The sequence below is a fragment of the Protopterus annectens genome, chromosome 10.part0, assembly GCF_019279795.1.
Source record: "Protopterus annectens isolate FY-2018-M chromosome 10.part0, PAN1.0, whole genome shotgun sequence".
Classification (NCBI taxonomy): Eukaryota; Metazoa; Chordata; order Ceratodontiformes; family Protopteridae; genus Protopterus; species Protopterus annectens.
Genome location: NC_056744.1, coordinates 358,770,655 through 358,787,319, shown reverse-complemented (window position 1 = coordinate 358,787,319; position 16,665 = coordinate 358,770,655). Strand labels below are relative to the sequence as shown.

The 16,665-nt window shown below is 35.2% G+C and overlaps 1 protein-coding gene across 1 annotated transcript in view; it reads left to right on the top strand.

The window, feature by feature from the left end:
- Positions 1-14,116, top strand: part of NMNAT2 (nicotinamide nucleotide adenylyltransferase 2) — a 1,202,096-nt gene extending 1,187,980 nt beyond the window's left edge. The window contains exon 11 of the mRNA XM_044085265.1: positions 12,943-14,116. Within this exon, the coding sequence (XP_043941200.1) occupies positions 12,943-13,045 (103 nt within the window). The 3' untranslated portion in view covers positions 13,046-14,116. The remainder of the gene's footprint in view (positions 1-12,942) is intronic.
- The last annotated feature ends 2,549 nt before the right edge of the window (positions 14,117-16,665 follow it).

Below are 16,665 nucleotides of genomic sequence, written 5' to 3'. Positions count from 1 at the left end.
CAAAGGTATCTTAGCAGCAGATGTAAGGTCTCAGTATAAAGTATTAGATCATAGTATTTCCAGATACTGCCAAAAAAGTAAACATATTTCAAACAGTTAATAGTGGTACTGTCATGACAGTCTGTAGATTAGATGAAAATTATAAAGTTATCCCTCTAAAATTGCCCATCCAGACACCAACCGTATCAAAACGTAATCTTATTACAACGCCTCAGCTCCTTTTTCAAATGGTGCCTGTACAGTTTTCCTTATAGTGTCTACCGCAAGGATCCAAAACCACAGAAAATTATCATGCATTGTGTTTGACTTGCAATAGATACAGATTAGATACAGATTGCCAAGCTGAAATCAATATAATACCTCTAAAGTTATCAGAAACGCATTGTAACATGCCTTAGCATTGTTGACTAAAACTCCCAATGGAAAATGCCTCCTCATTATCTTCCAGTAAGTATCAGACTGAAAACTCATACCCATTTTGTTCATTTTTATGTGGTTTACTGACTTTTTTATTTCAGCTATTGGCCGTAGTCATGTGACAGAGTACTTTTTTTCCTCAGTTAATGTTATCTGACGTCTATGTCTAGATCAGAAACATGTAATAAACTCTAAAGCAGATGACTCTAACTCATAGACAGTAACAAAGTCCAGCCCAAGTAAACCATTAGAAACGTATTAGGTAAGAAGAAAAAGAAAAACAAGACAGGCTAGTATTTTTGTATTTTTTTACTTTGTGCATGTCTTTTAATAAAGTGGTTTCTTGTGGCTTTCCTGACCTTTTGGAATTTGTTGTTTTTGCACCTATGCCTAGACCTAATCTCTTTATCATTATAACCACTTTCTAATTTGCTTGTCCTGGTGAAGATTGATGCACACAGTAGACCCCCATCCCTCTATTCAAGTAAGGGTCTCCAGCTCATCCTGTGAGATTGTCAGACATTTCCATCAATATAAGAGACAATAATCCCACCAATGTGGTCTGGGTCTGTCCTTATGACTTCTCCAAGTCAGCTTTGCCTGGTACAGCTCCCAAGAGAGGCATCCTCACAAGGTGCCCAGACCACCCTAACTGACTCCCGCCAAAATAAGTGAGATGTAAACATACACCAAAATCCCAACCCACCAGACTGCTGATCATGTTGCGTTGACATGGAGGCAGCACTCAGCTACCCCAGAACAAGCTAATTTCTGCATTTATGTCTGGGTTTTCTTCCTTTGGCCAGTCTTCTAGTCCCTTCTACATTCACTTGGAAACAAGATCCTTAAACCCATTGATATGAGGTAGCCCCCCTCTTATCTACAGAGAGAGAGAGAGAGAGAAAGAGCAGTCTATATTTTTTTCTTGGTGAGGGCCATGACCCTCTGATTTGAGGTGCTGATTATCATCCTGCCCACTTATTTTATACCCCAACAGTGAATTGCCCCAGTGTATGCTGGAGATCACAGTTACATGGAGTTAGTAGGACATCATAATTTGTAGACATCAAAGACACAGTCCTTAGGACTCCAAATTGGATACTAGTTGGACCTTGGCTACACCATGATATCCTGTCCATGGAAATCACAAACAAGAAGAGAGACAAGACTGCCCTTGGCAAACACACTTTGTCAGACTCCTGAGCCCACATTGTTTTCAAATAACCTTTATAATTAATGCAATATTAAATCAGTATTTACTGTTTTTTAGGCAATGTATAGGCTCAATGGCTAGTAACTAGCCATGGGGTGCAGAAGACCAATGAGGAGCTTAGCCCACATTTTCAGTTGCCCCACAATATTGTCTGGTTAAGTGACTTACTCAGAGTCACACAGTTGACAAATGGAGGCTATGGGGATCAAACCACAGACTACATTAAGAAGTTCATTAACTACTCATATTCCTACTCCTGTGTGGTGCCAAACTGTATTATATTATAGCCTCAATTCATACTGCTCTCACTCATATTGTAGGCTATCTCATAATGTCTCAGAGGTATTCTTGGCAGGTATTCATTCTATATTACTTAATTTTTCTGAATATTTTCTTACAGGACTCCATGGAAATGGAAATAAATAAATCAGAAAAAAATGTATTCAGCACAGTTTTCAAAACTACATTTTCCTATCAGGAAAGCACTCTGGAAATCAGCTTGCAGAAGACTTTCCTCTGTATCCCATCTCTGAGGTTACTGCACCTTGGGACAATGATAAACCTTGACCTCAGTGATGTCATGCGATTAATACACATTCCAACGAAGCGCAAATTAGTAATGAAACATTGTTGAGTACTGGGCTTTCTTATTGCCTGTATACACAAAAACAATGATACAGATATTTTTATTCAATTCTGTTTGGTGATCTTTATGAGCAAAAATGGAAACTAATAAAGTTTATGTTGTAACCATTAAAAAGTTAGCGGGAAAGAAAGATACAAGTATCTGCTGCTTCTCACTGTTCTGCTCTAGAGGTTAGTGGTTAGCCAAGATCTTCTGCGCCCTCTCTGACATTTAGGCATTTATTGAAATATTGGATTTGCTTTGTTAAGAGCAGAGCTGTAAAAACAATATCAAGAAATGAAAAAAAGTAGTATTAAAAATGTAAAAAAAAAATGAGGCCAGAATTAGGTAAGTCACTCTGCAAACTGATATACTTTTTGTTAATACACGTGGCTTCTTGTACTAGTATTGTCTTCAGCCTGTGTCAGAATTGTGGTGAAACAGTTAAAATATGTAAAGATTGTCATGAAGATGACTCAGTGCATTTGGATACAACCACTGCAGCGGCACTGTGTTTGTTCTGTCAACTCAATGACTTATGACCTGGACTTTTTTTCTTCACCAACTCTCTGATTGTAACTAGTTCCTCTGTTAAAATTGTAACTAGTTACTTTGTTACAAATTGTAACTAGTTCCTCTGTAATAATCTGCTTATTGAAGGGTGATCTGGCAGAGTTAGTTATCAAAACCATTCACCTTGTAATTTAAAAAAAAAAAAGAGACCTGAAGCCTGAATGCAATGCAGTCAGTCAGCACTGAAGTCTTAGTTCAAATGCTTTCAGGTTCTGAACACACAACAACATGTGATGTACATCAGCAGGCATGTCACATGCTGACACACAACGGCATGTGATGTACATCAGCAGGCATGTCACATGCTGACACAGAATGGCATGTGATGTACATCAGCAGGCATGTCACATGCTGAGCTACAACAACATGTGATGTACATCAGCAGGCATGTCACATGCTGACACACAACGGTATGTGATGTACATCAGCAGGCATGTCACATGCTGAGATACAATGACATGTGATGTACATCAGCAGGCATGTCACATGCTAACACACAACGGTATGTGATGTACATTGGCAGGCATGTCACATGCTGACACACAACGGCATGTGTGTACATCAGCAGGCATGTCACATGCTGACACACAATGGCATGTGATGTACATCAGTAGGCATGTCACATGCTAACACACAATGGCATGTGATGTACATCAGCAGTCATGTCACATGCTAACACACAACAACATATGATGTATATCAGCAGGCATGTCACATGCTAACACGCAACTGCATGTGATGTACATCAGCAAGCATGTCACGTGCTATGGTGCTCCAGCAAAGATGATTGAGAGAAACTCCTGGGAAGCTGACAAAGCCCTGAGAGCAAAATCATGAGTGCACAATGTCTCCTAAATATACATTTGTTCTGTTTGTTTTTCTTTTGCATTCTTGCAGTTTGAAGGTAAGGGAAGACATTTACACTAAACCACCAATGAGATCACAGTTAAACAGTATTGAGAGTAGCATTTTAGGGGTATCTATATGTGTAAAATGAGTTGAAAATGTTAGTTTAGGTATTGCAGCCGGATTTTTTCTCTTTAGTAGGAAGAGTTCCCCAAATTCAAAAGTTTGCAGATCTGTATGTGAAAAAGCCTGATCTGCTGACACTCAATCAAAGTTAAATGATAACAGGTCAGAGGATAGATGTCTGCGAAACAAGCTGAAATATTACAATGGATATAATTTATTTCACTTGATCCCTGTCAACCATCAAGCATAAACCCAATCTGAAAATATGTGTGTGTGGGGGGTCTGTACAATTTGGGGTTATATGTGAATGCAGCTGTCTTACTTTTACTCAATCATAGTTAAATGATCATAATATAGATGGGGTTGTGAGTATGTGAAGTAAGGTGATATGCTACTGTGGACATAATTTCTTTAATTTAGTTACAGTAAAATGTCTGAGGTATGTCTAGTTAAAAAGGTATTATCCAGATGGGTTAGTCTATGTTTGAAAACATCTGTTATTTGATCATAGGCAAGTGATCATGGGGTTGAGGATGGGGTTTGATTGGATATGTAAAACATGTTGAAGATATTTCTATGACCAAACCTTCTTTCATCATATCACAAATATCTATGAGGTACTTAGTCAAAAGTTAGAGTTGAGGGTAAGGGTATTAGACTGCTTGAAAAAAATTACTTACTGTCATTTGATCAGAGTCAAGTAATCAGTGGGGAATGCTCTAATTTTCTTATGGAGAACAAGCTGAAATACATTACTATAGCCAGACTAGTTTTCATTGGATCACCGTAAAACACCTTACATCCACGCAGTCACAAAGTGATTATTCTAGATGAGGGAGTATGTGCATAAATTAAGTGAACTACAATCACTTGTTCAAGATTAAATAATCACGTTTCTTGATTGTCTGAGAGCAGTATGTGTTCCTAAAACATGTTGAAATACATTACTATGGGCTGAAGTTCTCCTGATGACAAACATCTGAGGTATACACATTCAAAAAGTGGTTGGTAAGTATAGGGGTAGATCCTGTGTGTTGAAAAATTGAAAAGTTTCCCATCAAAATACTTGTCACAGTTTTTTTATAGAATTTGACTTGTTCACAGTCAAAAGAAAGTTGAACTTTTCAGAAAAGGCTTATTTCAGGGTGAACAGTCTATGTGCAAAAGAACTTAAAGCAATTTAATGTCTTCTGGCAAAATTTCCTAGAGAACATTGTTAGCTACTGAGTAATAAACTGTAATCATTTTGTGTATTCTGTTTACTAATGTAAGATAACAGATATCTTTATGAGAAAAAGAAACCTGTACATGTTTGCTGTGACCTGTAGCCAATATTTTCATTCCATTATATTCTGAAGAATGAGAATTCCTTGGAATTACTATCAATGACCACCTAAAGTTTGATCTCCACACTCATCAATGCATTAAAAAGACTCACCAAAAACTCCTATACAGACATAAAAAAGTTCCTCACTCATTCCTCCAGACTCTCCCTTGCTCAAGCCTTCCTACTCCCCAGACTATTTTATGCAGCCTCTATACTCACAAACCTCCAATCTAATCTTCTGACTAAATTAGAACTTGCCTATAACAAAATTGCAAGATTTGCATCTAACCTACCCTATCGCACTCATCACTGTGTAGCCCTAAAAAACCTGCAGTGGCTGGAATTTCACCACCAAATTCTATTACCCCAGCTCGTCACAGCTCATTCAGTCTTACATGAGCCATCATTTTTCCCCTTTCTCTCTATCCTCATCCAGCCATACATTCTCAGCCATGCTCTCTGTAGCTCTCAACTGAACCTCCTCCAAATTTATATGCCCAACAAAAATATTGGCAAACTACTCTTCAGCTACTCCATCAAAACTGCCTGGAATAAACTTCCACTGCACGTCACATCTATCACTAACTCTAGCTTCTTTAAAACTACACTAAAAGATACCTACCAAAAGTCATGGACATGCCTTTACAATGACCCAACATAACTTATCTTCATGTCTTCTGTTATTTCTGCCTGTTTCTCCCCCTCTCTAAGCTGCATCTTCTATAATTTGAATAAACTCTACTAATTGGACTGTTGTCTCCTTAGCTTCTATTACTATAGTCTTTCACTTATTTCCTACCTACATTGCTTTTTCACCATCTTCTTACCTAGGATTATCTCCTGTTTTTTTTTCTCTACACTCAGCCTCTCACTATAGCTATCTTCCTATCTTGGCGTATATTGTCTGCATGCTAATATTCTTCTTGCATTTATACACATTCTCAATATGCAGTCTTCTGCCTGATTTTCTTTCAGCAAACTTATACTTTGCACTTTTTGTTTTTCATATTATTCTTGTCTCACCTAAAAATGGTGACCTTGTTACGTACTGTTTGTCTTTTTATGTTAGTTCTTTCTAAAACAATGTACTATTTGTCATTTCATTTAGTTCTTTTTGGAGACAGTTTCTCCTGTAAGCATTGGCAATATATTTTACTGTTTTTAATGTTGGAACTGTTCTCCTCTAGTCTCCACTGAAAAAGGGTCTCTGCCCAGTTGGACTAACCTAGTTAACAAATGTCAGATAAATAAATAAATAAATGAGAAAGCACATCAGACATGTAGCATTAAGAAGAAGCCAAACTGTTTTAGAGATGTAGTTTGTTTTGCTAGTAGTGACCTCAAAAAGACCTACATAGCTAGTAGAATGAGTTTAATGCCAAAGTGCATTATATTCAGCTTTTGTAAGGTCCAGGTATATGACTTCTGCTCTTTGTAATAAACCATGTATATGTTCAGAACATTTCTCTACTGAGCTGGTATTTTGCAAGGGATAAAAAAAACATACATTTGTCTCTAAATTCCATTGGAAAATGTTGCATCAAAATCATTATACTCATCATGTCAATATGGCAGTCAAGTTCATTCTTGGATGGTGCATAAATACTTAAGGAAGGAAAGGCATCATTAGGTGTAGCATGAACCTGATGGTCCAAATATAATTCTCAGAGACAGAGATTTTTACTAAAAACTATCAAAGAGTGTTTATGTATAAGTACAAAAGTATTTCACTGTGGCATTATGCTAAATGTTGTATTGTACCCTACATTTTCATTAAGAGTCAGAATATGACTTCTGTTTAGGATGAGAAATATAACATATATCCAGGATAAATGGCAAATTTCTGTGGGAAGCCAAAACAGTTAACATTTGTTGTAACTTAAGGATGTGGTTTGCGCTTTCTGAAGAGAAATATAGATGACACGAGACGGGAATATGATTGTCTTCACTTGTTTTGCTAGATTTTTTGAAATCACTGACACTTATTTGCTATGGTTTTATTGTATTACATTATAAATGTTATTAAATGGTGAATTTTTTCTCAGAATGTCTGCTTGGATACTTTTTAACTTAAAAAGGGTCAAATCAAGCCTGTAACATGAACAATGTTTATTGAGTGCTTTTCTTTACCATATCCACCATGAATTTCATCAGAATAGCATAATCAAAAATCTGCCTCATTTACATATATATTAATCACATGATCAACTAAACATAATAAAATCACATTAAAATGATAGAAACACATATAAAAGCTTTAAGCATTATTTAAGTGTTATTGAAATAGGCAGTTACATCTTCAAACAGCACTTCAAATTGATACTGTCATTCTAACCAGGAAATTTGTATGCCATTAGGAGCAGTTGCCAGTGAGGTTCTTTAATTTTCAAAAATAATACATATATCATCCACTTAATGTTATTTTACACATGATCAAGTGCAAAAAATTAAACACGGACAATTTGAAGTGTGTTTACATAAAACATTGTTTGTGTTCTTACTCCTAATAGAACAAACGTGTTCTCTTATTCCTTCAAATAACTGTCTAGCATTCTGTCCAACAAAATTTAACAGGTAGTAACATAAATCATCATACTACTAGTACAATGAAAATTACCTTTGTTAACAAATGATTTAGGTATATGTTCAAAATTCAATGTTTTACTCCTAATAATATAGCAAAAACATCATAAAAATGCGAAAGTATAATTTGGTTTATTGGTGAAAAGTAATACCCCTGTCTAAGACATTTTTATGAATTATTTTGTCATTTCAAAGTAAATTTTTGGGAAGTATCCAAAATCCCAGCAATGAACTCAGTGCCTAAAATTGCTTTATAATTTTAATTCAAAATCTTAATAAAGTGTTTGTTGTCAAAAGAAATGGGGACTGCAGAATGTCTTGAAGTATCCAGCCTATTTTGTTTTAGCAAAAGAAAAAAAATATTCTTTAAAATAGGAGGAAAATAACTATAATGCTTACTGGTAATTTTGTTTGCTATATATTTTAATTTATCTGGGGGTAATCCCCCATTAGTAAAAGGATCATATAAAAAAGCTATTTCATTATGAAAGTCAACATCATTACAACAATTTCTTGAGGCTCAAATAAAGTGATCCCCTAACAATATTCATTTTCAGAGAAACTGGATGTCGAGTAGAAAATGCTAGATAGTTATAAACAAATATCTTCTTATGATATAACACGCTTTCAAATTTTCCATTAGTAATATCCAGAGTTACACAGAAATACATTTTCTTGCCCACATTGTTCAATACAAAACGCAAGACTGTATTAATAAAATTTAAATCATGGATAAACATGTCAAATGAATGGCTGCCTACTCTCTTCGCAAAAGGTAAATTGTCTATGTCAGGAGCGTTTGGGGTCTGTCTCAGTTGTACGTTTTCAGTAAACAAATGTTAAATAAGTGAAGAAATAAACAAGTTCGGCACCACAGGACCCGGAAAATCAGTAACAAATATAACTGGAACACAATGCGTGCTGAATCCCAAAACGATGAAACTGTTGTGACAAAACTTTTATTAGAACCAACATAAACCAAGCGCTTTCGCTCGGGTAATACCGAGCTTTATCAAGGTGAAACAAATGAATGCTTCGCTTCTAAGCTTTAAATATACATCTCAAGTATCACCTGACCTCATTAATTAAATCCACAGACCATTAAAACAGAATTTTAAAATGCAACCAATTAGGCTCAAACTACTAATAATAAAATCCTTTCTTGTAAACAAGAAGTTTAAAGTCTGTAAAGTCCTTGTAGAACAAATACTTATTTAAAAGTATATACAAAAATATAAATGTTATTGCAATGTCATAGTTTGTTTTAAAATTAAAATAAAAATAAAAATAACATCTTAACACATAAACCAATAACATTAAATGTGCATGTAACCATAAACATAAAAATCACACCGGTAGTCTAATAAAATATTCTTCTAAGAGTGTGATGTACCACTATTATAGTGTAAAACAATCGTACACCTACTACCTGCACTAATATAACCAAATGTGCATTCTAAAGTCAAATAAAATAGGACTTGTTCTGCTGTACACCTTAAAACCAGTGTACGTATTTATTGAACTCTATAAAAACGAGCTTGCCTTAGTTTCAAAACACCATTAATATTGATGTTTTCATTCAGGCCAGGAAACCTGCTAGAGTCCAGTCTCAATTACCAGTAAAGTTCCCGGTACTCAAGCCTGGTTTCCCAACTACCTCCCCTAATATCTGGTGTAATTTGTTCAAGGACCATGAACTTCAAGTGCATGTTCTCACAAAGCAAGGAATGCTTGTAGAATGCATTACTCTCTTTGTGACTGACAATGTCATTGAAATGCTCATAGACTCTTCTCCTTAGAATTCTTTCAGTTTTGCCCAAGTAGAACCCATAACATGTTTCACAATACCTTAAATATATTACACCCTTCGTTCCACAATTAAAATATTTAGTGGGAGTGTACCTAAACTTCCTGGAAGGGAGATAAAAAGCCCCTTGATTTAACATGGCATAACATTGTTTACAACTCCCACATGGGTATGTACCGGGTTTCCTGTTAACCCTGTTTAATTGTACATTGTGCTTAACCTCTAAAAATTCTTTTAAATTCATGTCCCTCTTTCTGACAAAGTGTGGGTGAACTGGAATATAGGATTTTATCTCATCATGTGTACTAAGAATAGGCTAATATCTGTATATAATCTGCTCAATCTTATCAGAATTAGCTGAAAATGTGTGTGTGAAACTGATTTTAATATTGGCATTGTTCTTATGCTCATTTCTGTGAACGTTGTTTATTTAAACCTATTCCTAAAAGAGGAGGGTAGACAGTGTCTCTGCCCCGACTCACTTCTTGGATCAAACCATCTATCAACATGTTAGGATACCCTTTTTCTAGAAAAAAACTTTTCAGGGTTTCTACTTCCTCTTGAAAACTCTCTATGGTACTAGACATGCGTGAAGCACGTATTAACTGTCCTTTTACTATACCCTTCTTTTGATAGAAGGGGTGCCCACTTTGAAAATGTAGATAAGAGTTGGAATAGGAACTTTTCCTGTATAATCTTGATTGAAAACATTGGTTAACATAATCCTTTGATAAAGTGACATCTAAATAATAAAGTTTATCCTTGTCAATTTTATGAGTGAACTTCAGAAATGGTGTTGTGTTGTTGATATAATGTAAAAAGTCAACTAGGTTACTTTCGCTGCCCTTCCACAATATACAGATGTCATCCAAATATCTCCTATAGTGTAAAATATCTTGATACCATGTGCTTTTGAAAACAAACTTCTTCTCACAATAAAACAAAACTATATTGGCATATAAAGAGGCACAGGGGGCCACCATTGCCACCCCTTTCCTCTGATGGTAAAATTCACCATTGAAATGGATGAAGTTGTTCTCAAGCACCATTTCCATAAGTTCTAAAATAAGGTTAAAGACTTTAGAACTAAGCCCTGTCTCTGATGTCAAAATATGACCAAACCATTCTAGGCCGATATTGTGTGGAATACTCGGAAAAAGTTCCACTGTGTCTATTGTGACCATCAAAAGTTGTGAATCAAATAAATTCTGATCAATACCTCTCAGGAAATCCCAAGAATCTTTATAAATGTGGACTATACTAGAAACGTATTGTTTTGGAGTGAAATCAATAAACTTAGATAATGGTTCAGTGATACTTCCAGCTCCTGAGACTATGGTTCTAAACTTAATAGAATCTAAGGATGTATGTGTCTTAGGAATACCAAAAATTTGAGGAATTTTCGGTTTGTCAACGTGTAAATAGTTATAAAGTTGTTCATTGATTACCTTTTGTAACAAATGATCATATAACTGATAATTAATTTTAGCATAAGCTATGTTTATCTCATTTCTAGATAACAACTCATATTGATCTGGGTCTTGCAATAAACTGTGAATATGTGATTTATAGTCCACAATGTACATCAAGACTGTTCCTCCTCCTTTGTCAGTTAAATAAATAAACAAATGTTAAATAAATGAATAAATGTATCACTTATATAAGGTAAGGAAAGGGAAAAGGGACAATTTTTGATTAGGCTATTCTGATAAAATTCATGGAAGATATAGTAAATGAAAGTGCTCAATAAATGTTGTTCATGAACAAACAAAAATAAATAAATAAATACTGTTCATGTTACAGGAATATCTTTTGCTTCTTTAATGGTCTTTATATGTTCTCCTCTTTGAAAGCTGTTGTTTTTTTTTTTTTTTTTTTTTTTTTGTATTTCTCTTAAGTCTATTTAAGTTTGTTTATTTATTACTTATTTAGTTGATTATTTTGCTGAAAAGGTATGAAGTTATGCTATGTTATCCAGAAGCATGTACTGTCTGGGTATATGTGATGACCTACTACCTGAAAGTTGATGTACAACTTCATTCACATTTCAAAAAAATCCTGGCTACAGACATGTTTTGTCATTACTGTTTACTTTGTTCTGAGGTTTCATCATTTTAGCCTAGTATTTTGGTTGTACTGATTTTAAATGTGCATTTTTATCTTATACATGCTTGTACTGAGTACAATACTTTTAAGTCTTGGAAAAGTGCTCTTCAGGCAGCATGTTGATTGAGAGAGTCATTAGTTGATTGAATGATGGATTTACTCATTCTTATATGATCACTCAATGATACATTTGCAGAAAGTAACTACAGCACAGGCACAGCCTGAAAAAAGATGTGTCCACTGATCGGAATAGTATTTTGAGAACATCATTAAAAGTGTTTTTTCTGAGACTGGGCTAAGCCCTGCACAACTCCACAAAGGGGTCTTGACCTCTTTCACCAATCCTAAGGCAAGTTCTTTGTTGTAGAATCCAGAGAAAAACTGCTATCTTTGCAACAAACAATAGTTTCAGAAAAAAGTGCCTAGTTAGTTAGATTTTGGCAACTTTTGTGAACATGCCAAACATTCAGTCAAAAGTGGGCCTTCAACTAATCAAAACATTATATCATCATAAAACATGAAATAAAAGTATTAATTTTCTGTATACATATATGGATCTACTTTCGTTAATTGAATTTACACTTACCTGAACCACTAAAATGCGGGGCAACTTCACTGAAATCTTACTATTGCAAATCAACAGATTACCAATATTTTTTCTAAGGGAAACGAACCACTTGGCCACCAGGGGAATAAATAGACACAAATTAAACCCATTAAAGTGGGGTTTCATGCCCCACCCCCCACCCCTAACTAAATATACCAGCTCCAAGATCACAAGGGGGTCACATCTGTGTCACTGCTAGACAGGGGCACAGTAAACTAATTCTATTATATAAGGGGACTTTCACTGTGTCACTACTAGACAGAGGCACAGTATTCTAGATTTATTCTGTACATTTTTGTACCATTTCATGGGGTGGCAAAAGCCACATCACTATGGCTAGGCTTACAAATGCCCCGGGGCAGATAGCCTAGTACTATACTATGAAACTATGAAACTATGAAACTATAATACACTGGAGAAAAGGGCAAAGTTCACCCTGGTGGCCAAGTGGTTCATTTCCCTTAGAAAAAAATATCAGTGATCCGTTGATTTGCAATAATAAGATTTTGCTGAAATTGTCTCATGTTTTTAAAATTCAGATAAGTGTAAATTTGATTAATGAAAGTAGACCCACACATATATAAACTAATATAATATATATATTAGTTTTGAGGACTAGCACTAGAACCTGCTTGATGTATCGGTCATATATAAATGTCGTCTGGTGTGATGATAACTGATTTCTTCATGTCTGTCTGCTTCCTTTCTTTAGGTTGGCCTTACAGCATGGAGATGGACATGTTGTCGATTACCTTACGCAACCCATTATTGATTATACCCTGCAGCATCAGCTGTACATCAACACATCTGGATAGAACATCAGCTTTGCTGTGTCACTGGGGGCTTCTCCTCTATTCTCTGTGCACAGCTGTCCTGTTGCTCAACTGCTAACCCACATTCTGAAGCCTGAAATATATATCAGTATGAACTGTAGTATAAAGTCAATGGCGCCAGCTGTCCTGGGAACTGAGTTACATTAACTGTACAACCTCCATTGACTTCTGCCTGCAAAAACTCTCCTTCCATTCTGTGGAGTACAACGACTATTCATTGATATACTCACTAACAACCACTCTGACATTATTGTGCACTGTGTTTCGTCTGTGTCTGTTACACGCACTTACTTTGATATTTTTGTTAAGGCTCTTAAAGTTGATAAAGTCACTATTACTCTGTAGACATTTCCAGTTTGGTGTGAATGAATACATGAATAATGTTGGTTGGAAAACTAAGCTGACAAAGGAGAGTTTGTTTTTTTTTTTAATCCAAACTGAAAAAAAAATATAATTGTGTTTATTTTATACCATTATAACCTACAGGATAAGTTCTGTGAGAAGCAAAATACATTGGGTACCATTGAAATGAGGGCTATTTTGTAAAATTCTTTGACTCCTGCATGTGCAGATGTAAATGAGTCTGTGGACTTTTGGGGACTCTGGTTGATGTTTGCCTAAAATGTCAGGATACTTTTTGCCTATCAGACTACCCTAATCATTATTTTCAGCACCAAGGATAGCTCTGATAACCACCTATTTGGAGCACAACATTGTAAAGCAATTCATTTGTAAGAGAAGCATGCTTTCTTCCTGGTCAGAACTTTTTGAAGAACACAAGAAAGGGGAGAACTCAAATCTGAGTAATCAAGCATTAGCAACATTCTCACAAAAATCACTTCTACAACATATATTTCGGGTTGGTAGCAATTATTGATTTAGGCCAGAAATGTTTTGCAAATAGCTGACATATTTTGCAGCTTAAGCCATTGCCTACATGTGGTAAACGGATAAGGTGAAATAACATTGATATACGTGTCCCTGTCTAGTGGAATATGGTTTATTTGCTTGATGATATTATTAAAGACATGTCTGGCATTGCTCAGTTTTGAATCAGTGTGCCGAACTCTTGTTGTTTGGGATACTTTACTTGTCTCTATAATGTCTTCATAAACATCGGTTTGTAAATGTCTCTATGTACATGTAGTTTAAAGTAAGTTAAATTGTCACCACATCCCTTGCACTAACTACTACAGAACCACAGTAAATTCTTTTTTTGATAAAGGGTAACAGTAAAATGACCCACATTCAAGTGTGAGGGGTACCCTAGCATGAATTTTGTGCATGGCATGATTAATGGATTGTATTATTAATTTTCAGTAGTTTTAAGTTGGACATAATCTTTACGTAGGAAACCCAGAATCCCTTGCATTTAATGTAAGTATTGTAAGCCACAAAGACAGAACTTGCAATGCATGTTACACTTTCTGCAAGACTAGTGAAGACCAACCCCTATGAATGTATATAGAAATCTTATTTTAAGACATCAGAACTATTTAACTCTGCTTCAAATTTATCATGTTTTGAATTTTTTTTCCTCTGGTACATAAATATGGGATTACAAATAACTAACATTTGTTGAAGATTGCCTTGAGCAAGTTTAAGTAAACAAATGCTTGCATTAGTGCAAACCTGTAGCTTAAAATTCATTCTTGTTTCTATAGTATTTTTCTTTGAAAGGAAATTTGACAGCATCTTTGAATATACCATAGGAAATTATTAGTTAGAAGGCCTAGCAGTGTGCTACAAACACCTATCAAGTATGTTATGTTATGTTATGCTATGTTGTGTTGTGTTATGTTATGTTTTGTTATGTTGTGTTGTGTTATGTTGTGTTATGTTATGTTGCGTTATGTTATGTTATGTTGTGTTATGTTGTGTTATGTTATTTTATGTTATGTTATGTTATGTTGTGTTATGAAACACTGAAACGGAATGTAGCACAGGACGCCAAAAGCAGATTTTCCTCAAGTTAACGTTTTTTAATAAGAGCGTTTTCGCCACTGTTACACAGTAGCTTCCTCAGACAATAAAAATAAGGCACCAAGATGCTTTATAAAAGATAGGACATAGCCTAATGACATCATTTCCTCTACAGGTGAGGCACATATTCATCATTTAGTTAAGCAGACGCCAGGGTACAAATAAAATAAATGTTTTACCTGGCGTTACCAACTAAGCTAAAGCATAACTAACCATGACAAGTGTACAATCACAAACCCGGCAGACCCCGTTATGCTAAATGTAAGCTATGTTTATGTCCATATAAAACATTTTTAATAATTTTAAAACTGTAAAAATGAATAAGTAAAAACAAAGGCAAACATATAAAATTGCCCAAAAAGCCGCCCAAATGGGGCATTAATAACATCACTAACAATAATACAATATTTGCTGAAGCCCCAACCAAAGCACCCACAAATGCAGTATGTCAAGTAATTGATGGCCTTCAAAGTCAAGATCTAAGGTCTAAAGATTGAAGGCCATCAATTACTTGACATACTGCATTTGTGGGTGCTTTGGTTGGGGCTTCAGCAAATATTGTATTAATATTTGATTATTATTATTTTATAGTCTGCAATGTCCAACATTTATACTGTTTTGGAGACTTTAGGTGCATTGACATTATGTCACCACTTGTTAGTGATGTTATTGATGCCCCATTTGGGCGGCTTTTTGGGCAATTTTATATGTTTGCCTTTGTTTTTATTTATTCATTTTTACAGTTTTAAAATTAAAAATGTTTTATATGGACATAAACATAGCTTATATTTAGCATAACGGGGTTTGCTGGGTTTGTGATTGTACACTTGTCATGGTTAGTTATGCTTTAGCGTTTTAAGTTGGTAACGCCAGGTAAAACATTTATTTTATTTTATTTGTACCCTGGCGTCTGCTTAACTAAATGATGAATATGTGCCTCACCTGTAGAGGAAATGATGTCATTAGGCTATGTCCTATCTCTTATAAAGCATCTTGATGCCTTATTTTTATTGTCTGAGGAAGCTACTGTGTAACAGTGGCGAAAACGCTCTTATTAAAAAACGTTAACTTGAGGAAAATCTGCTTTTGGCGTCCTGTGCTACATTCCGTTTCAGTGTTTCATTAGTGTTTACTCTTTTTTGGCAGTAATGTTGTGTTATGTTATGTTATGTTATGTTATGTTGTGTTATGTTATGAGACTGCATATCTCTTAAATGTGTCATTCCCTCTTACCAAATGATTGTTTTAATCATTAAAAATTGTGACCTCCTGAAATGTACAATTATCATAGAAATAATGTTCAGGTGACATGTTTCGGCTAACGAGGTTGCAGAAGTTTTCATAGCCTTGCTGTATAAGCACCCTACAGCATAAAATGTTGTTTTCCAGGCAGTGGTCACAAACAGGAATAGCAGATCCTATGTGCAGGCAAGAAAATCTGTCATTTCAGGTTCATTTAGATCTCTCCCAGGAGTTTAAACAGAAGCACACTTTTGAGCTGCCCAACTACAGCTGCTTGTTTATGCATTTCTTAGTTGTGGCCATTTAAGGACCACCAACCCCTTCCCATAATGTCCCTTCTATCATTTATAGTAACTCAGGCTTGCTATGCTTTGGCA